The sequence below is a fragment of the Pyxicephalus adspersus genome, chromosome 8, assembly GCF_032062135.1.
Source record: "Pyxicephalus adspersus chromosome 8, UCB_Pads_2.0, whole genome shotgun sequence".
NCBI lineage: Eukaryota > Metazoa > Chordata > Amphibia > Anura > Pyxicephalidae > Pyxicephalus > Pyxicephalus adspersus.
Window position 1 is genome coordinate 71,618,232 of NC_092865.1, and position 21,784 is coordinate 71,640,015.

The 21,784-nt window shown below is 39.1% G+C and overlaps 1 protein-coding gene across 1 annotated transcript in view; it reads left to right on the forward strand.

Moving 5' to 3' along the window:
• Nucleotides 1-4,235: 4,235 nt before the first annotated feature.
• The window catches only part of LOC140337393 (probable endonuclease 4), a 28,052-nt gene continuing 10,503 nt past the window's right edge, over nucleotides 4,236-21,784 (forward strand). The window contains exons 1-8 of the mRNA XM_072421126.1: nucleotides 4,236-4,327; nucleotides 9,206-9,311; nucleotides 12,750-12,881; nucleotides 13,435-13,545; nucleotides 14,870-14,956; nucleotides 17,437-17,604; nucleotides 18,126-18,335; nucleotides 20,778-20,960. Of these exons, the coding sequence (XP_072277227.1) occupies nucleotides 9,221-9,311; nucleotides 12,750-12,881; nucleotides 13,435-13,545; nucleotides 14,870-14,956; nucleotides 17,437-17,604; nucleotides 18,126-18,335; nucleotides 20,778-20,960 (982 nt within the window). The 5' untranslated portion in view covers nucleotides 4,236-4,327; nucleotides 9,206-9,220. The remainder of the gene's footprint in view (nucleotides 4,328-9,205; nucleotides 9,312-12,749; nucleotides 12,882-13,434; nucleotides 13,546-14,869; nucleotides 14,957-17,436; nucleotides 17,605-18,125; nucleotides 18,336-20,777; nucleotides 20,961-21,784) is intronic.

Sequence of the window (21,784 nt, forward strand, 5' to 3'; positions counted from 1 at the left end):
GCTCTTTAAACCATTGCTGCTTTTATCATCGTTTGCCAATTCATTTTGTTTTTCAGTACAACTAGTACTGCACAATCCAATGTTTGTTTGTAACATGGGAAGCTCCTTACAATTATCCAAAACCCTCCCCCCAACTATCCCCAAACCACCCTCTACTAGTGTCTGACCCCTGACTAACCTTTCTGCCACCTTATTTGACTGTCCTACCCCCCTCTGTCCTAGTCTAAATATCCTGCCACCATTCCCCCAAATCTTCCCCCTAGCACAGCAGACCCCGTTTCATTTAGGTGCAAACCATCTCTGGCATACAGGTTGTACCCCAATGAAAAGTCAGCCCAGTGCTCTATGAACCCAAACCCTTCCCTTCTATACCAGGACTTAAGCCATGTGTTTAGCTGCCTAAGCTCCCTCTGTCTTTCCTGTGTTGCACATAGCACAGGCAATATTCCAGAGAATATAGCCTTGGAGGTCCTTTCCTTCAACTTGAGACCTAGTTCCCTAAACTAATTTTTAAGGATCCTCCATCTTCCATCGATATTGTCATCAATTCCAACATGGACCAGGACAGCTGGGTCCTGTCCAGCCCCTTCCAGTAGTTTGTCCACTCGGTCCACCACATGCCAAACCCTGGCACCAGGGAGACAGCAAACCATTCAGGTGAAGGGATCTGGGCGACAAACTATTCTATCCATCCTCCTGATGATAGAATCCCCTATGACTACCAATTGTCTTTTCCTCCCTGCGTTTCCCTCCCCACCACTACTAGATGTGCTGCTCTCCCGGCTGTTAGGGGTAGCAGTAACATCTAAAGTTGCCACCACTGGGTCTGCCACCTGCACATCTTCACATAACTTTGCAAACATGTTGGGGTGCTTAAACACAGGGCTGGCCTTCCTTTTCTGGGTGCCCCTACCACTCCCTCTAGTTACACTAACCCAACTCCCTACATGCTCATCCTGACTAACCTCTCCACCCTCCACATTTAAGCCGTTAACTGGCTGCTCAGTGAGCAGGAGACCCCTCTCAAGGTGATCCAGTGATTTCAGTGTTGCAATGCGCTTCTCCAGCTGTCCAATGCCAGATGCCAGAAGGGAGACTTGCTCACATCTGTCACAGCAGTATTCACCTAGGAGCCGTTACTCCATTTGTGCATACATGTGACAGACTCTGCACTGAACCAAACCTTTCACCTTGCTACCACTCATTTTCCCAGTAAGAATGTTTGTTTACAAGGAGTTATAAAAGGTTACTACAGTTTGTGCTTACTATAAGGATTTAACTCCTGTTTTTTTTTTTTTTTAAATCTTCTTGGTCAAAGAGCCACTTGTTTCACAAGCCAAACAGTGAGCAAGCTCAGGATGGGTGCCCCAGGAACTTAAATCACCCGTGAAGCCTTGACCACTCCTCCTTAGAGGTCAGCAAGCAAAAAAAGCTGTTTAAAACAAAACTGAAACTCAAGCAAACACCACTCCCAAATGCAAAATATCACATGCACAATATCAGACTCCTGTTTTTTCTAATTCCACTTCATTAAAAATCCATTTGTTTCACAAGCCAAACAATGAGCTCAGCCATTTGCTTTCATATACCCCTTCTACATTACAGAATATTACTCCATACTTCAGCCGGGTACCTAGATGTGGTCATCTTCCCTATCCCATCCGCTGTTACCTAATATTGTGGCTGAGGACACTCCAGGTAATGGGCAGCACACATAGTAGCAGTACACATGCAGCAAAAGGCCAGGGATGGCCAAATACATTTTTAAAATTTAAAGAAACAAATAATATATTGCAGCAATTACATCAAATAAACAATCAAATAGCAACAATAAATAATCGAGTACTTTATTTGTATCATCACTATATGACCATATATGTTATTATTATTTTATTGTTGCAATAAGAAAACACATACAGTAATAATATTATTAATAATAATAATGATGATAAATAGTTATTCACAGAGAAACAGAGGATGTAACAAGCATCTGAGAAACTTGAGGTAAAAAAGAATACAGCTTACTGTCAGACAAAAATCACTTCTTAGCCTTGAGCAGAGTATCCGGGGGTTGTTGTTTTCTGGAACATCCTACAAAAGAGTCTCATAATAACTTTATACTTTTAGCAAGCAGTTTGCAAATATAGAGGAATACAGTAACATAAAAATAATGCTAAGAGAAGACATAGATAATAATTCCCAGTAATAGGATGTGGCTTTTGGGCGCTCCTAGATTTCCACAAACTCTTCTTTGCCCTACCTAGCTACAGGTGGGCAGACTAAAACTCACCTGGTTGCCCCTAAAACTTGTAATATGTCTATCTCGGAAAAACACAAAGGGACTTTTTATAAACTGCTTTAGTAGAAGGAAATCCATGAATAATCCATGCATAAATTCTGAATACTGAAGTATCAGCAAAGGTGGTAAGATCCATGACCCAATTCTGCTTGTAGAAAAACATCTAAAGGGATCCTCAGATGTAATAAAAAGTGGAGAAATATCTCCTGTAATGCCTGAGAACAATTGTAAAAACATAAAAGGGTAGAGAACCCTCTTATATAAGGGAACATTTACCTTTTATTATTATTATTATTATTATGAATGTTTTTACTATAATTATTATTATTAAAACAGGATTTATATAACAACATATTACGCAGCGCTGTACATTAAATAGCGAATGCCAATGCGAATGACAAAGAGATACATACAGTGACACAGGAGGAGGAGCGGACCCTGACCCGAAGAGCTTACAATCTAGGAGGTGAGTGAATCACACACTTTTTTTTAAGGAGGGGGTTTAAAACCATGTTTTCAAAAAAAAAAGAAAAAGTAAAGCCCCTCGCCTTTCTGTCTTGAACGCTGAGGCATTGAAGACAGAATGGGAGTGCAGAGCCTCCCGGGATGTATACGTCCTGGATCCCAGAAGCATCCTAAATGCAGTTTACCTCTGGAGCATCCCAATGCCAATGGAAGAAGTGCCAACGCTTACTGGTAGATCCATAAATACTGTGGTTGACTGGTATCTGTCACTAGGAGAGGAAAGCTGAATGGTACACCATTCACCAAAGACACAATATAGGAATCACACTATAGTAGCACCTTCTCCTCCTGCACAAGCCTGGGATTGGGAGCTTTTCTTTAATTGGGGGCAAAAATGCATGTGCAGTGAGAGTACCCCAACTATGTCACCTGATCTCATGCCTGCACAGTGCCAGATTGGGTGATGTAGAAAGAAGACAGAGCAAGGGTAAAGAAGATGGCGGCACCCGACGCTTCCTCCATGCCAGGATGGAAGAGAATATCGAGACGATCCCGATCTAGGAAACCTCCGGTGGATTGACAGATCTGCAAACGTAAAGGTGAGTTTTGTTTTTTTTGTTTACTTCTACTTTAAAGCTTACCTAAACTCAGAAATTTCACTTTGCATAAAAGAGTGAACAACCCTTTTATGTAAGGTAAACATTCTGTTGTAGGCGGTTGAGAACGAATGGGAGCGCAAAGCCTCCCAATACCTTTGTCATGCATCTCGGGAGGCTCTTGGGTGCTCCTTCTGCGCATGCCCCAGCATCTAGGAGCATCTAAGAAAAATTTGCCGATCTCCAGATGCGCAGTGAGATTTGCATTTTTTTTTTTTTTTTATCCTACATCACCCGATCTCGCACCTGGGTCAGGTGACATAGGATGAAGAACCCGGAAGAAGAGGCCAAAATCGCGCCGCCCAGGGCTCCAGGACGACGCGGGACCCGATGCAAGGTACACCCAGATGGATCCTACTGCCATGCGGGATTGAAGGTGTGTTTTTTTTTGGCAGTTTTCACTTTAGTTCCTCTTTAAGATGTCAACTTCACTAAATAATACAAATCAAATAAATTTCTTGTCCTAAAATATCAAACTTTACCAAGAGAGGGCGCTACGTCACAATAAATCACTCCCAGAATTAAATCCAGTGCTGTGACTATTTCTTGCCTAGAGTTTGCTTCTAATCTGGAATCTTTAGTCTTTGACGATTTCGTTATAGAATAATATCAATGTGTTAGCTCAACATTGCTGAGAATATTATTTCCGCCTATCATTACCTAAACTGAAGATAGTTTTACACTATTTGGACTGATGGATTCCAAGAAGTTTGATACACAAATGTGTCCCAATTAGCAAATAGCGGCGGCCATTTTTTCGGAGGTATTTAGTAATTGTCTGTTAATGAATGTCTACAACAAAATGGCGCCATGACAAAAGCCGGAAATGTGAACGTTGCTTTATCTTCTAGTGTCGTAGCTTGGCGGCGGTTTGGTGCGGTGTGGCGGAAGTATTCCCTCCTCCTGTGTATTATTATTATTATTATTATTATTATTACTATTAATATTATAATTATTTATTATTATTACTATTATATTATTATTACTATTATATTATAATATTATTATGTCAGTTCTTATTATTAATGTTATTTACAGCCTTCTAAGTTGTGAGAGAAGCAGTACAGTGAACTTGTTGTGGCAGACAATATATAGTGACAGTGCATGCATTCCTACCTATGTAAATGTGTGCATTATGGTAATAAATGCATTATGTGCATTGTTCATAATACCTTTCATCTCTATGAAATGCATTGATAATTAGGCCACATCTTGCACTGGATATAACATTCTTCTAAATCAGCGGTCGCCAACCTTTCGGATCCCTACACACCACTAAACTCATCATTTTAAATCCGCCGGCGTGTGGTAGAAACGAGTGCGCATGCGCCACGTCTGAAATCCCAACCACGCATGCGCCACGTCTGAAATCCCAACCACGCATGCGCCAGGTCCGGAATCCCAACCACGCATGCTCCAGGTCTGGAATCCCAACCACTCATGCGCCCGGTCCGAAATCCCAACCACGCATGCGCCGGGTCCGGAATCCCAACCACGCATGTGCCAGGTCCGGAATCCCAACCACACGTGCGCCAGGTCCAGAATCCCAACCACGCATGCTCCAGGTCCAGGAATCTCAACCACGCATGCGCTAGGCTTGGAATCCCAACCACGCATGCGCAGGGAGCCGTGTGTCACACAAAGGGGAAGAAACTTCCCACAGAGTGACGTCCCCGTGCCAGAACCGGCCTGCTCCCCCATTGCAGTTTTAGACCTGCATGAAGCAGGCCTAAACTCAGAATATTCACTTTACGTAAAAAGGTAGACAATCCTTTTATATAAAGTAAAAAATGTGTTTTTGTTTTTAAGTGCAACACCCTAGGCGATCAAGAATGAATGGGAGCGCAGAGCTTCCCGGGATCTCATGGCTGCGCGTTCTGTGCATGTCCAAACATCTCAGGCATGGGCCGGAGGAGCTCCTTCATCAATAGGGGAAAAAAGTGTGAAAACGGCAGGTTTTTCCCCAGTCTACGTCACCTGATCCCGTGAGTTCGGGTGACATATAAAGAAGAACATGAAAAAAGAAAGCAGAAAATGGCGGCGCCTGGCGCTCCCTCTGTGCCGGTCCGAAGACGGATAGCGGTAACGGCGCGGGACCCAAACGAAGATACTTTATGAACAGACTGACCTGCGGGATTGAAGGTAAGGAAGGTGATTTTATTGTTTTGGGTTTACTTCCGCTTTAACTTCCTTGGGGGGGGGACAGTAACGCAGGGCTGTGGACACAAAACAAACATAACAAAAGTTGTGTCCATACGGGGACACGATATACGGGGTCAGGAGAAGCCATCTCCCGCAAGTCCATGGGGGAAAAATAGGGGGTCTTAATGGATGAATGCGCGTGGGGAGAAGAAATGTAGGATGTGAGGATTAAATATGGAAGAGGTAGTATGATGGACAAAATATTGATGAAGAGGGTGTGGAATAGAAGAATGAATGGAAGGGATAGAGGGATAGAAAAATTATGATACTGAAAGAGAAGAAAAGGGAAATGGAGAAGTGAATGAATGGGTAAGCGGTATGTAGGTGAATGTGCCAGGGAAGGGGATTGTGTCAGGGTAATTGCATGTGTAATGGTAAAGGTAAGGGTCATTTTTATGTGGACCCCCGGTTGCAGCCTCACTAAAAGATGGTGCTGAGTTCTGGAGAATGTTTTATAACCCAAAACACACAGGTGTAAATGCACAGCGGGTAAGGTGTAAATTCCACCAGGGTAAGAAAGGGATATAAATCACATCATCACAGAAAAAAGCTGTCTGATCTAGAAAAAAACAGATCATATACAACTGTCCGTTCATCATACAGGAAATGATTAAATATTGTGTTTTTTTATAAAACATCTGCGACCCTGTTGTCCCATGGAATAGTAGAATTGTCAAGACACAAGTAAATGTTTGCTTTTGCATCATCTCTCTCAAAATGAACCCTTAAAGACCAACATCCGAGGTACTGCAGGGAAGGTGAAAATATCCGGATTAACTTCACCCCCTTCCCTGCAGTACCTCGGTAGTTCAAGTGTATGAACCCTTTTTTTCCCATTTAAGTAGATGAAGTAGAGAAGAAATAGGTGTAAATGTGAGGCCTCTATGGTGCATCTCCTACATGGAAACATCAGTAAGTGTATAAAAAACAAATCTGACTTTATTTGACTTCATACTAAGATCATGCACATTGGCCACAGACCAATATTGGTAGTATATGACATCTCAAAGTGCCTGCTTTTAGAGGATACATTAAAAAGTTCAGACACAATACAGTTTTCACAATAAAGCAAAGAAAAAAAATTGCCAGTGAGATTGAATTTTTATTGAGACACATTGGGGCTGATTTACTGAAACATTCCCTTACTCCTCCAGTCATTTACCAGCAGAAAAGGTATTTTGCTAATGTGTAACTATAATTTACCTTAGAACTCTTGTGGTGTGGGGATTAAAGAACTTTCATTTGTATTTCTTTGTCTATACTCTGTTGGTCTCTGCAAGACATTGTAAAGTCAAACTCTGCAAGCGAAAAAGTGCAACTAAAGTTCCACTTTTAAAAATTTGTGATCAGGTAGGCCGATATTGCGGAAAGGGCAACAAAAAAGTGAGGTAAGTCATCCCAGCCCAGCCAATCAAAATGAGCGTAAATTATCCCAAGCAAGAAAATGATGGTGCCCTGTGACAAAGGAGGGACAGGTGAGCATAGCAGGTCTAGTTCCACTTTAAATGCTTGTTTAAATCTGAGATGAAGAAAATAGTATTTTTACTTATCTCTTTCCTCACTCCCCTGGCCACTTGTGCACTCTTCATCTCTCTTCATAATCACGGCAGCAGCCAGGTACTCTACTTTCCCAGCATGGGAACTGGGTTTACAGAAGTGAGTAGAATAAGGTAGGAAAAGTTTAAATTACCAATTGACATATACAAGCATTTAAATCTGGACTTCAGCTTGAAACTGAAGCTGTACTCAGATTGTGCACACTAAAATATAAATATATATTCATAAAACAGTAAAAGCTCATGAGAAGCCAGTGCCGAGTTAGATGACAGCAGTTTGAAATCCCTTTGAGATACTTCTGTGATCATTTAGAATTCAGTGACTGATGCAATTGACATTGTTCTATCAAACAGCTTTTCACATTTCCCTATACTTATATAGGATTGAAAAAGCTTGTTGACACAGGACTCTAAGCAAGCCCTTTAATTTTCAAAGTTTAGAACATAGGCACTAAACACAAAGCTAATCATAGCTTCATTTCCCTTTACTTATTGCTGCAAAATCTTAGTAACCTGGCAGACCACGGGGCTTGTCTCGGACGAGATTCTGACATGTACAGGGACATCCAATGTCATTCATGGATCTGTTCTGGTGGACCCATGGATGACAGAAGATGAACTCAATGCAAGTGAAGGGAGGAAAGCGCAGTGTGGTGTCGTTCTCCCACCTTCCCTCTCCATAGAGCAGAACAGCGCTGTATTCATCTTTCAGTCTTTTGTCATTGGAAACGGTAGCAAAAGATCGTTTTCAACTACATAAATCTAATGTATATACAGGTAATCCCGGTTACATACGAGATAGGGACTGTAGGTTTGTTCTTAAGTTGAATTTGTATGTAAGTTGGAACGGGTACATTATTTTAATAAATGCAATTAGCACAGATGTTTGTCACAACATATTATTAGGCAGCGTGGTGTCAGTTACTGTATAAAATCCTCACTGTAAGTTAATCACAAACAAAGCAAAAAAAATAAAAAAATCCTTATGGAGCCCAGACATTCATTAACTTCTGGAGCAAGCTGTGCTTTATTATGCAAAAAGAAACAACTGCAGAGTTTGTCTTGGTCATTAAAGAGTTACAAGAGGCTGCAGAGAGAGCTCACCCCCTTAAGCTAGGTACACACTTCCAATAATTATCAATAGAAAACGAACGATTACGATCTGTCAACGATTATGCACAATTATTTTTGAACAATCGTATTGTGCACAATTCTGTACATGCTGTAACAATACGATCATTCAAATATAATCTAACAATAGTGTACACACACTAGATATGGATGTTTGAACGATGCAGGGAGTGACATGTAAAGGAGAAAGTGTATTGCAGAAACATGCGCGATCACTGAACGACCGTACACACAATAGATAGCGAACGATCATCGGCCAATCAGATCTGCCGTGACGGTCGTTCATTTCCAACGACAATCCTCGTTCATCGGCGTCGTTGGTCACCTTTTTTGGGAACGATTTTCAGTCATTCGTTTCCAATGATAATTATCGTGTGTACGCAGTTTAAGATTACCAACAACCTCAGCTGTCTTTAGCAAAAGATTTATCTAGGAGGCATCTGGATCCAGTGTTTCTGGATTGAGAACACTTCCTACTGTGTCTGGGAAATGTGTGAGACAAATAAATGCAGACTTGGCCAAGTTCAGATAAAAAAAGGAATTTTGTTTTTAATTTACGCGGCTTGTACATCACATACCAACTCAATTTTTGACATATCAGATTTATACAAGAGATTAGGTACAGGACATTATTTTAAAGTTGATAATTGTTTTTACATGATAACTTTTTTTAAATAAAATCTAGTCTTGCTGCCTCTGTAATTCTGACTGTACTATTTCTTATAGAAATAAGAAATCATAAGAACTGACCATAAATAAATATCTGGTTATTTATAAAGAGTTTAGTTTTGACAGCATAATCCTTCTAATCACATAATATTATTCTCTAATGTATCTCTTATTTCTGTTTTGTACAAAATACCTTTTAAACCAAATGTTCTTTGCTCTGGTTTCAGATTGGGAATGAGAAGATGGATAGACAAGGTGGAGTCGGGCCTGTTGAAAAGCAAAAGAAAAAAAAATTGGGACTTGTTAAAACAAAGCAAATGCAAGAAAATTGTGGTGAGAGCATTAGCTATGCATATGATAGAAAGACATTATTATTTATTATGACCTATTATTGCTGTTAGAATTTGCTAGCTTTACAATGGAACTGTTTGTTAGGGCCCATTACACTGTATTTCTGTGATTTGAGTGAAAGCAACCTTTTAATTTTGAAGTGTCTGTTGGTGCACAGAAATGAAATAAAGTGAACTTCCAGCATGTTTACCACAGCACCCCACAACTTATGATAGTGATTTGTAGTGTTCTGCAATGCAAGTGTATTTGAACCATCAAACCATTGAACCATTGAAACACCATCCAGATGCTGACAGAGATATCCTTACCTTACCAGGTTGAGTCCAGATAACTCCTTGCGTTTAATTGCATGGAAGTTAAGGAAGCCCTACCTCAGGAAGACTTCAGAAATTCTAAAAAGGTTGAGGCAGTAAATACTACCAGATGGTCAAACTGACCAATGGGATTGATGTTCTTCATCTGTCTTAACGTGGAATGATGCGTGTAGCCTTCTATATAGATATTAATTTATTCCAGTTCCAACACCTTGCGACAACATAGTACCTTGCACCCTCTTCTAAACTTTCTGAGAGACAGACACCTACTCTACAGATGATTTTCTTCCTTTCAGAGACCCATAACTTTGCTTCCCAGTTGTAGCAAATCTGTGGACATCCATGGCACTTTGCTTCATCAGATTGGTTTTCATACCCTGTGATAGCCTCTATATGTGCTTTAATCCCAGTGTCTTGGGTTAAACATTCTATGGATGCCTTCATGTTGGCTATAGTTTTACTAGTACTGAGCTTCATCTTGACAACTTGGGAGGCTGATGGTGTTGTGGAAATCTTGTGTGCTTACTTTTAACTCTCCACCTACCTGATATTTGCTTTGGCTTCCTAATTTTATGAATAAGATTGCGCCTTTTGCAAAATGTTACTGAGCATTACATCATACATGATTCCAACTGTGGGTTTTTACAACTGCTTTATATAACCTATATGTTGCATTAACGCTGTCAGTTCTGACCTTATGTTGTTCCAGCATGGAGCTCATTGTTTATGGTCATGCATATGGGGTTCGGCCTTTATTCTCAGTTATATTAACATCTGTTAAAGGGAGAATGACTTTAAACCAAATACTTTGTGTAAAAATATGAGGAGGCTCATGGTGCTGGGAAGGACCGTTGTCCCACACTGTAATACTTTATCTTTCCACTTGCCTTTGGTAACACTTCCCCCCCATCCCGAGACCTGGTACAATAATTTATGATGGCCAGGACATGGATAGTGGTCTCCATGAGATTATTTGTTGAGTGTAACAAATAGCTAGTGACTTTTAGGAAAACTATTCCAGGTTTGCTGGATCACCCAGCTTCACTGATGGAAGTGTATCCTCTCTAGCCTTGGAGAGCTTTACTAAATCAGACCCACTGTTCTTGTTTTTGTTCCTATCTCTATCCCACAGTGTCCCTATAACTATGTTCCATATTGTCTCTCCCTGTAACACTCAACCTCCCCATCATTCTCCTAATCTTCCTCCCTCATTATTCTAGCTCATATTTAGACTCATCTTTCCACATACCCCCTGCTCATTTGGCCTTTTAACTTTTTAACTGATTACCAAGTCCAGGCTTTCATTGGTTAGTGTGTCATGTAGAATTGTCCCACTCCAGATTCTCTTTTTTTAACTCTTCTTTCTAGTTTATTTTCCATGGATTGCCCTATGCGCTGATACACTCGTGCCTGTCCACCTCATGCTTCCAAATCCTGGGAATTTTTCTTTCTTTAAATGTGAAAGGCATGATTTTTCCTGAAACAAGTTCCATGGTACTTCATGTAATAGGTTAACATTTACTCTATTGTTGACTTCCTTCAGAAAACTCACTTTAGGAGTGACAATAAACACAATTCCAAATTCTTAGAGGAGTTTTATGCAACTAACATTCTCACTAGTTGGCCCAAAAAGCAATATATACATAATGTGAAAAAAAAAATACTTATCCAATATTCAGAAATTATAAAAACAAAACATTTACTGGGCACATAGTGATTAATTCAGGTAATCCTGATTTATTAAAGCTCTCCAAGACTGGAAGGATACACATCCATCAGTGAAGCTGGGTGATCCAGCAAACCTGGAATAGATTTCCTAAAAGTCATTAGCTATTTGTTCTCAAATGTTTTCGATCCTGGACCAGATCGATTTCAGGTTTGCTCGATTGCCTAAATTAATTGATGAGTGTATCAATCAAGTGTATCCTCCCCAGCCTTGGAGAACTTTGTTTAATCAGGGCCATTGTATTTGGGACCTTTGAGCACAACTTGTTGCTTTATGATAAATGTTGTATTATTGAAAAGAAGAGGTAAAATTAAAAATTACTACTGGACTGCAAGTCAGCAGAGTGTTGTATTATCACTCCTCTTGCTACCCATACCACTTGGGCAGGTCCTCGGGATACTGTAGGTTCTAGCTATAGCTGTACTTGCACTGTTATTTAAATAACCTCTGAAATGTGCAAAGTACAAGCATACTTTGACTACTCATAATCCCATGAACATTATGTAGTATTTTATGCATTTGTCCTTTAACTATATTGAAAAAAACATGTCCTGAGATAAATATATGTGCTAATATTGCGGACCTCTTCTGTAAAAATGGCTTTTGGCTTTTATGCTGTGAATAACAGATCCTGAAAAAGTATGCAGCCACTGACAGCAAGAAAGCTAGGTCAGCAAATGGTAGCATACAGTATTTCTTTACTTTACACCTTGAAAATGATGTAATTTACATAATGATTAGTCACTTTGAATTAATTAAAATGTAATTCTAAGTAGTGTATTCATTTTATTACTGTTGGGATGGTAGAAGTTTGGTTCTAGCTGCCAAGCAAGCATGGAAGATATAAAGTGGTTGGAATGTATTAATTTGATTAGGAGAAATAGGAACATTTCAGTATTTGGTGTAAAACCATTTGGTTTATTGGTATAAATGTGACTTTTCATTCAAGCAGTTTGAACTCATCATATTGCAGGGAAATGGTTATAATATTGGAGATGTACTTAAGTAGTGTATTAGGCTACTAACATGGTGTCTAGTAATGTGGTGGCTCAGGGATAGCACTCTTACCATTGCAGCGCTGGGCCCCAGGATAGAATCTTGGCCAGGACACTATCTGCATGGAGTTTGCAGGTTTCCTCCGGGTACTCCGGTTTCCTCCCACATTCCAAAAACATGCAGCTAGGTTAATTGGCTTCCCCACAAATTTGTCCTTAGACAATTTATGGCATATGGCTATGGTCATGGTGAGCTCCTTTGAGGGACAGCTAGTGACTTTGGACTTTGTACAGCGCTGCGTAAATTGATGGTGCTATATAAATATTGTTTAACAATAACAATGCAAACATGTTTCCATTCTTTGTACTGTTTCATTGTTGCCAGATAATCCTGATGGAGCTGATGTACCCAAATTAGGGCCTCCTAACAAGCCAAGGCGAAAGAGAGGAGAAACTACAGGGAAAACACAAGATCAGAATGCTAAAGAAGTGCTCATAAATAAGGAACCCGATGAAAGTGAGCTTTAGACCTTTTTTGGATCCTTATTCGTTTTGACCATACACATATGAATGTGATTGTTTGGTGTAACAATGATGAAACTTACATTGAAACATCATAGATGGTTCTAAAAATACCAGTAGTTTTTGGAGTGATATTGTAATGCGTCCAGCAGTTAGGTAATTCTGAATGGTCATTTTCAATTTTCCTTTTTCAAATACCAGACAGCCAGCATTTTCTAATCTAAAGTGCCTTTGATGATCTGTTCAGATGCATTGGTAGCCAAATAAATTGGCCTACTTGAGTGCATTTACACTCCGGACCTGATCAAAAAAGATGCATTTGAGCCTATAGTCCATGTAGAGATGCACTTTAAGATGCTACTACCTTCCTGGTTACAGGGGTTTACTGTAGGAAGTAAAGAAGTACCAACAGACACAGATGAATAAAGACAGTTCAGTTACTGAGTTGTTTGAAGAATGATACGGACTTTGATGCCATTTGACCTGTAGAATATGTGTGCAAATTAACATTCTGTTGTTTTTCATCTTTATATATAATTCTGTTGTAGGCATTGTGTCTGAAGCAGGGCCTCCCAAGAAGCAGAGGCAAAGGAGAGGAGACCCCGCAGATAAAACACTAGATCCGAAATCTGAAGAAGTGAAAAAGGAACCTGATAAAAGTAGGCCTCCAGCAGTTCCTGGTTGCTCACCAATCTTGGTCATATAGCTTTTAGTAAGATTGTTTCATAATTTGTCACAAATACATCATTTCTAACAGTTTTTCATATTTTAATAACATTGATTTTTTTTTTGTTAAAGGATGAAAGCATTGTAAATGGTTTTAAAATCGCAATAGTTTTTGCATGTGATATTTATAGTAAGCAGTAGATTCTAAATTGTTGCTTTCATTTTTCTTCTACCATGCCAGACAAATAGCATTTTCTGAACAGAGGTCAAAGTGACAGTGTGCATATTTCTGCTATGACAGTGGAGTTTCAGTCTGGCATATAATGCAGTAAAAAAAAATATTTTTTCATTGTATGTAAAATTTGTATGTTTTTTGACAAAAATGGAGGGTACCACCCTGTATCGTAAAAACTAGATGTGATATCAAAAAACTGGATTCACCACCCAAAAATTAGTAAAAAACAAGTGTAAGATCTAACTCAACAAACAATGTGTTCCCCAGTGATCTATAACTGTATATACTTTCAAAACATATTTTACACAATAAAGTATACAAATTCCTATAACCTCTGTAAGTAAACTTTGACAGGCATGTGGTTTCCTGTTTTTTTCTCCTTGGTGCTGGTGTGATTCCTTATTGAAGTGCACTTGTAACAAACCTAATATATGTAAACTGATCATTGGATAAAATGAATAATTGGTTTGGTGCCATAAAGACTTCAGAGAATCTTTGGAACCAGATATACAAATAGGTGAACTTGTATGCAAATCTCAACATTTCTCTTGATAGATAAGTGTTCCCCACCTTCTCAAGTACGGGCATTATTTTCTGTTCCAGCCACATTATACTGAGCATCCTACACCAGGGAGTTACCAGGGAGTGTAGAGTGAAGAATGTCCCCCTCCCAAACAATCCGCTCCCGTTATGTTCATTAACACATTGTGCCCTATAGTATATGAACACAGTGCGAGCATCCCCAGTAGCTGGTTGTTAGGAGCAGGTAAGCTCCACGCTCTGTAAATTCCCGCAGTGAATAATAAGGAAGAGCCAAGCTACGCTGCTTATATTTTCTGGATTATTTGTATTCACATTCAGTGTTCTCTAAAGGTAACCTCCATATGTAGCATACGTACGGGATGCCAAAGGTGATCATACTCGGAGTGATTGTGGTGTAAAGAATGGTACTTTATCAGACTGGTGCCCAGTAGGTTGTATATGGTTTTGACAAACAGTTAAAAGGTGTTTTCAGCTGTTGTGTATAGTGATCTTTTAAATGTTTTTACTTTGAAACTAAATAATTACTGTTTCCATATCAGAACTTCAAAAGACACAGAGGAGAAAAAAAGAAGAAAAAGTAATCGAGAATTCTGAAGAAATATTTACAAATGAAGAAACAGACAAATGTGAGTTGGAGAACGTCTTTGGTCTTCTAAACCACCGTCCCTGTCCCACACCTTCCACTTAAGCAATCTCCAGATTTCTGCTTCTCGACCCTTGCATTGTCCTCCTCTTCTAATTGGGAGAAGCTTATTTATAACAACTAAAGCTAATTTGGGAACAAAAGAGTTGTTGCAATGGCAAACTTCTTTTCATCTTCTATTACCTGGAAAACTGAATCTGGTTACTAAAGATAACAGTTCAAATATTCTCCCTGTTTTCTTATCATATAATTATTGTAAAAGAGGAATAGGGGAAGTATGACATTTTAGTCCCCCTTCCCTGTAGTTCTAGGTTGCAACGAGATCAGTTGGTCAATAGTATATGAGAATGTTAATGATAAACTTTAGGATTCTGCAACCTTTTTGTCCTCAACTCTCTTTAACCATCTCTTTTAAAACCATTATTTTTAAATAGATGCATTCATTTGTGAGAATACATTATTTTACTAATAATGATGTCATCATCAGTATTCTTGCTTAGAACTGCAGAATTCCCTGCATGCCACATCTCTTCCATTTGTATGCAGACCTTCAAGCTCCCGCTAGCTCTGCCTGAAATAAGTGATAGTCCAGGCAGACAAGAAATAAAAAGAGGGCCATGTAAAGTGCTGTATATGAAGGAGAGAACTTGGCACTGGTAGTCCATCAGTCCAAAAGTTTGGCTGGGGGGGTTATGGGAGCTGTGGGATATGTTATTTGAAATACAGAACACTTTAAAATTGAGGAACAGAACAGGGCTCTTTACTAATACATTAAGACTGGATATCTTGGATTAGTAGGATAAGACTGGATTCCAGCTTAAAGTAAAGGTGTGCGGTAGTATAACAAGAAATTTGTTTTAAGCTGGGTGGGTAGTTAAAAAATGGGTGGGCAATTTTTAAAAAAATGTAGTGTTTACAGTTGTTGTCATAGGAATCCAGTAACCATTATAATTCTGTCAGCTTTCCACCACCCCCTATACTTTGTCCCATCTTTCCAGTGCCCCTCTATTGTGACCCATCTTTTCAGAAACTACCCAAAAACTGCCAGATGGTTACTGAAAAGTGCCGGGTGGTTTACCATACTAAAAGGAGCTGGGGAGAATGCTGGGTGTGTAAGAATGATGTAGATTATAACGTTGACTCCTCTGACCATGGGGTTCCATAGCAGGGGAAGCATTGGTGTCAGCAACAGTCATCAACCTGACAATGAATCACACATGCACGGTACGTAACAATATCTATCAGTGTCCTAATATTGTGTCTTTACTACCCCCCATGTACATTAGTGGTTGGAAATAAAGTGGCAATAATCCACACTTATGATGTAAATAGGATTTAAATTTCTACTGCACTGGTCTTCACTTCTTTATTTATTGGCCTCACATACTTTCATGACCGTTCATGATCTGTAATAAGCATTAGTCAAGAAATTTGGCAGAAAATAGTCCTTGTGGCATTGCATGCATTACGATACATGTTCAGTAGCGAGCTGGAAAAAAATGGAGGGAATAATGATGTGATTACAGCTTTGAATAAATTGATAAATAAGTTTAGAACTGTGGAGTGCAAGGCAAAATACAACCGGGTTGAGGGGTCCACAAACTTTATATTTTAGTCTACAAAATCCTGTGAGTTGTGTGCTCACAACAGAAAGTTGAGCGCTAAGTGAATTTTCAGCAAATTGATGATAGACATATATATATATATATAAATATATAAATATATATATTTATATTTTTTAAACATATCCAGTACAAGGAATAATAACCTAAACTTTCCTGATTAATTGATGGCTAACATGGTACACACCTCTACTACTGCTATAAAAGGATTGATGATAGAGCACTCATTTCTGTTCCCCAGACAGCATTATCCATGCGGATAATATGAAATTTGTGTAACGCAGAAGGTTACCAATATGGAAGTAGGCATGGGTGCACAGTTTGTACCTTTTAAATGTGCATCTAGGGTTTACTGGATGTTTAAGACTGGGGACCTGAAAGCTCAATTGTAATGTAAACAAAGATAAGCCATCAGTGGTTCTGTTCTAGAAACTGTCTTTCATTAGGTTTGGAGTAATAAGTGATAGCTTGTTGCTTCTCCAACAGAAACCTATTTTAAAGGCAGAAATTGGGGAGTAAAAGGGTTCAGACAGGACTCAGCAGTGGCTTTAAATGGTGCAAACAGCAGGCGGTCTTCATGAAAGTGTCTTACTGAGGGAGTATTTTAAAATTAGTACAGAAACGTAGAGGAACAGAGATCTTGGTAATATGAGCAGTACATTATAATTTTTCCTAAGAATAGCAGAAAGCTGAGTTATTGCTTTTAGCATTCCAGAATAAGTACAGAAATAAAAGAGCTTAGTGTATCTATTTTCCAGTTATCATTACATTGTTTTTTGTAATGAGTATTTGGAAGAGTGGCATTCTATTATTGATCCCAAAAAAATGTATTTTTTGTTAGCCAACAGGATTAAAACATCCAAGAAAAAGAAAGATGAGACAAAGAAATCTAAAAGTGAAAAGATCAAGAAAGTTGAAGAAAAAGCTGAAGTCCCTGATCTAATACCAAGACGTGTACAGCTTTGTAAAACTTCACAAAAATATGTCGGAGCACATGTTTCTATTCAAGGTATATTTAGTAAGGTTCATTCATTGTTTCTGTAACAGAATAGTTAAGGCTCAAATACAGACAAAAAAAAAACAATAAATGCAACTATTTGTTTTGTTAGATATTTAAATTCATTACTAGTACCTGCATTTAACCTGCTATTATCCTTTTGTAAAACTTGTAAAAGTAAAACTAAGACTGAGAGAAGAGGTTAGAGTCAAGATATGTGTACTACATGTCAAGTTATGACAAGAAACACATTTTTGGGAAGAGAAAAAACAGAGCGAGTGAGTGAGCAGAGGAACGAGCTTGTCCCTACTGCTGCTCCCTTATTGTCATTCATAAGTAGAATGTAGAGTAGAGTAAAGTAGAATGTACAGAAAGTAAAAAGCTGCCTTATAGTATTATTAATGCTTAGACTGAAAAAATGTGTGAAGAATAAAATTATCACTATAATACCTAACTTGGTTCTTATTATTTACCTTTTTGCCAGGAATTAGGTTTTAATATGGGTTTACATGTTTGTTTTATTGATCTTGCAGGAGGACTGTGGAATGCTGCATTGGAAGCAGGTCGCATTGGTGCAAGGGCATTTGGTCTTTTTCTGCGGTCACAGAGGACATGGAGCAGCAAGCCTCTAGAGGAAAGTACTGCCGAGAAATTTAGAAGAACTTGTGAAGAGTATGGGTTTGACTCCCGCTTTATATTGCCTCATAGTCCTTATCTAATGAACCTGGGCTCTCCTAAACCAGGTATGGGTTATTTGCCTTGTTTTACAAATAAAAAATAGACTAGTAAATATCTTTTATTGTCCAATAATTCCATTTATTGTAAAGAAAAAGAAAGAGTAATTTAAATTGACGGTCAATCTGCCTAAGTCTGTATTTTGTTTTTGGTAGGTTTTGGTAGGCTTAATATTTTTTAGGCTACATCAGATGGGGAAGAAAATGCATATCTCACACAGGCGCAATGAGATTGGCACTTTTTTCTTGTCTATGACACCCGATCCTGCACCTGCGCATTGCGGGATCAGGTGACATAGGCAAAAGGATGAAGGAAGGGCAAAGAATATGGTGGAGCCCAGCGCTTCCTCTGCACTGGGATGAAGGAGAATACCAGGATGACAAGGGACCCGATCCAAGAAAGCTCCAGAGGAGTTGATGGATCTGGAAAGGGTAAAGGTGAATGAGGTTTTTAAAAAAAAAAAATTTTACGTTTACTTTTATTTTAAAAGAATGGAGCCTCATACCTAAAGTTTAGCTTTAAAGGTACTATAAATTTAAAATTGAAGAATGACTAAGAATCCCTAACCTGTACGCTTAGTAATTATTTGTTTTTTCCAGTAGTTTGTACAGGGCCAATCTACTTCCTTTTGTTGGTAATCTTGTGATCTGAAACCCTTGGTTTGTGATATTGGTAATGAAAGTTTCTATTACTCTCCAGCTAGGACAGACATTTTCTATTGCAGCCCTTCCACTTGCTCTTCAGTTTGGCAGTGTAATTTTTATCCCAAATATAGCTGCCTGATGATTGGCTCCAAATTTAGTGATCAGAGCCTCTGTCAGCCTTGTTAGGGAAGATCTGCATCATAGCCTGCAAATCAGTGAACTCATAGAGACTAGTACTTTTGATTATCTGCTGAAAAGCAGGGGTATGATGAGCAAAATCACTTGCATCCATAGCTGACGATTGTGGTAAGTCTGAAATTGTGGAAGCAGTAAAAGCTGAATGCTTGTGTGAACAGTGCGGTCTCTTTGGATCCATTGATTTGGGATTCTTAAGATTCTAACAGGTGTTTGATAGCCTGGTGGTGAAATCACTTGAGAAAGCAGCAGAATCTCAGGACAGATGTGTGCTCACAAGACCATGTTCAGGCCATGCCCCTAGTTACACAATTCATTGTGTGAAAATTCTTACCTACTTTAGTATTTCAGTCTTACTATCTCATGAAAAACTGATTTCATGTCTCATTCCTCACATTTTGTTCTTAAATTGGGTACCTTACTTGGAAGAATGCATGGCCAGGATAAGCCCTAAGAGCTCTAAAGTGTGCAAACACTTACAACTATTATTTATATTATTAATAATAATAGTAATAATAATAATAATAATCAGCATTTATTTAGCGCCAACATATTACACAGTGCTGTACATTAAAAAGGGGTTGCGAATCACAGCCGAATACAAACAGTGATACAGGAGCAGAGGACCCTGCCCTGAAGAGCTTACAATCTATTAGGTGGGGAAATTAACACTCAATAGGATTGGAGATATGTAGTGGTGGGAAGTAGTGATGGTTTCAAAAGACAGAAGAAGATGGGTAGGCAACTTTGAAAAAATGGGTTTTGAGTGCTCTTTTAAATGAGCAGAACGTTGGAGCAACCCGGAGGAGGAAGACCATTCCAGAGAGTCGGGGCAGCTCCGGAGAAGTCTTGTAGCCATGCGTGTGATGAGGTTATGAGTGAGGAAGTCATTAGTAGGTCATTAGAGGAGCGGAGAGAGCAGCTGGGGGAGTACTTTTTTACCATGTCAGAAATGTAAGTGGGACAATAACTGTGGAGAGATTTGAAGGCAAAGTACAGGAGCTTGAATTTGATTCTAAGGTGAAATGGAAGCAAATGAAAAGATCTGCAAAGAGATGTAGCGGAAGAGGAGCGGTGGGAACAATGGATGAGTCTGGCTGCAGCATTCATAGTAGATTGTACACTTACACTCACAATTGTACATTATATATAGAATGGGGGGTAGCTTATTATATCACATTAAAAAACAAAGACAGCAAGTTTATTATTTCGGTAAACTAATCTAAAAAGCATTACATCATGATATCTAATTTATGTTCATAAAGACATCTACAGAGGGCAGGAATTGGAGCAAGGGCACACATTCTATATTTTTGTTTTCTCAAGTTCAAGGCTGTTCAGGACTGTAATGTAATATATAGAGCTTACCCAGCCGGTATGCTTCATCATCTGAGTTAGTTTAAATATAAAATGTTCATTTTTGACTGTTTGTAGCTAAATAAAAATAGTGAACTGGTTAAAAAATTCAAACACTTTTTCAAAATAGAAGATACATTTTATAGAATTTGAAATATAAAATGCAGTAGTACTTAAATTATATAAATGTACTGGTTTATTCGCCGGAGTCCTGTATTTTGTTTTGGTGTACATCATCCCTCTGTTTGCTTACAGATGTACTTCAGAAGAGTCGTGACATGATCGTTGATGAATTAACCCGATGTCATAAGCTGGGTCTTACACTATACAATATCCACCCTGGATCCCATGTAGGAGAAATGCCCTTAAACAAGTGCTTGGCGCTGATTGCTGACGGCATTAACTATGCGCACTCCCAAGTGCCGGACGTCACAGTGGGTAAGCAAGGAGGTTGGGGATGGTGGTTTAGTCCAGTGTGTGTCTCACCTAGTTCGCCGTCAAGTTAAAAGTAGATGTAAATGCTCATTTAAAATTAGAGAGCATGTCAATATCTGCTCTCCATTAGACTATTCCTTACACATTCAACAATGCAATTCATAGACTTCAAGTCACAGTGTGTGGCTGGTGAAATCCTCATGAAATTCTCTCTGCTTGGCACGTCCTGGGACCAGTCTGTACTTCTTGCCTTTTTTAAATTTTTTCCACAAAGCTGGTGAAGCACAAAGCAAGTTTGTAAAGCACATCACTTTGCTTTTTTAAACAGATAAATATGGACATTTGGCTGCTTTTTAAATGAGGTTATAAATAGACACCAATAATGTAACACCATTGTGCTATATGGATGAACTGCTTCCTGTGCAGTAGCACTATTGACCTGTTTATTTGTTTGTAAACGTTACTTTAACCACCCGACCGTTAAACCCGACCTTGGTTCGGGTTTATCGATTTTGCAAAAACCCGAACTTTTCTCACTATTTAAATCCCCTCGCTTACCTGGTCCCCGCTGCGATGATCCGTTCTGTTCCAGTGTCAATCGCTAAAAAAAAATACTCACCTTCTCCCCGCAGCTCCTCCGGACACGTCTTCTGTCTTCTTTCTTCATCCGGCGAGTGCAGTGACGATCACCGGGGGTTTCCCGGTGACGTCGCTGCATGCGTCGGTGCAGGCGGGAGGCGGGGCGGGAAATTCAAATCGCTTTGCATTGAACTCAATACAAAAAAGCTGTATTGAGTCCAATACAAAGAAATCCTTATATAATGTAT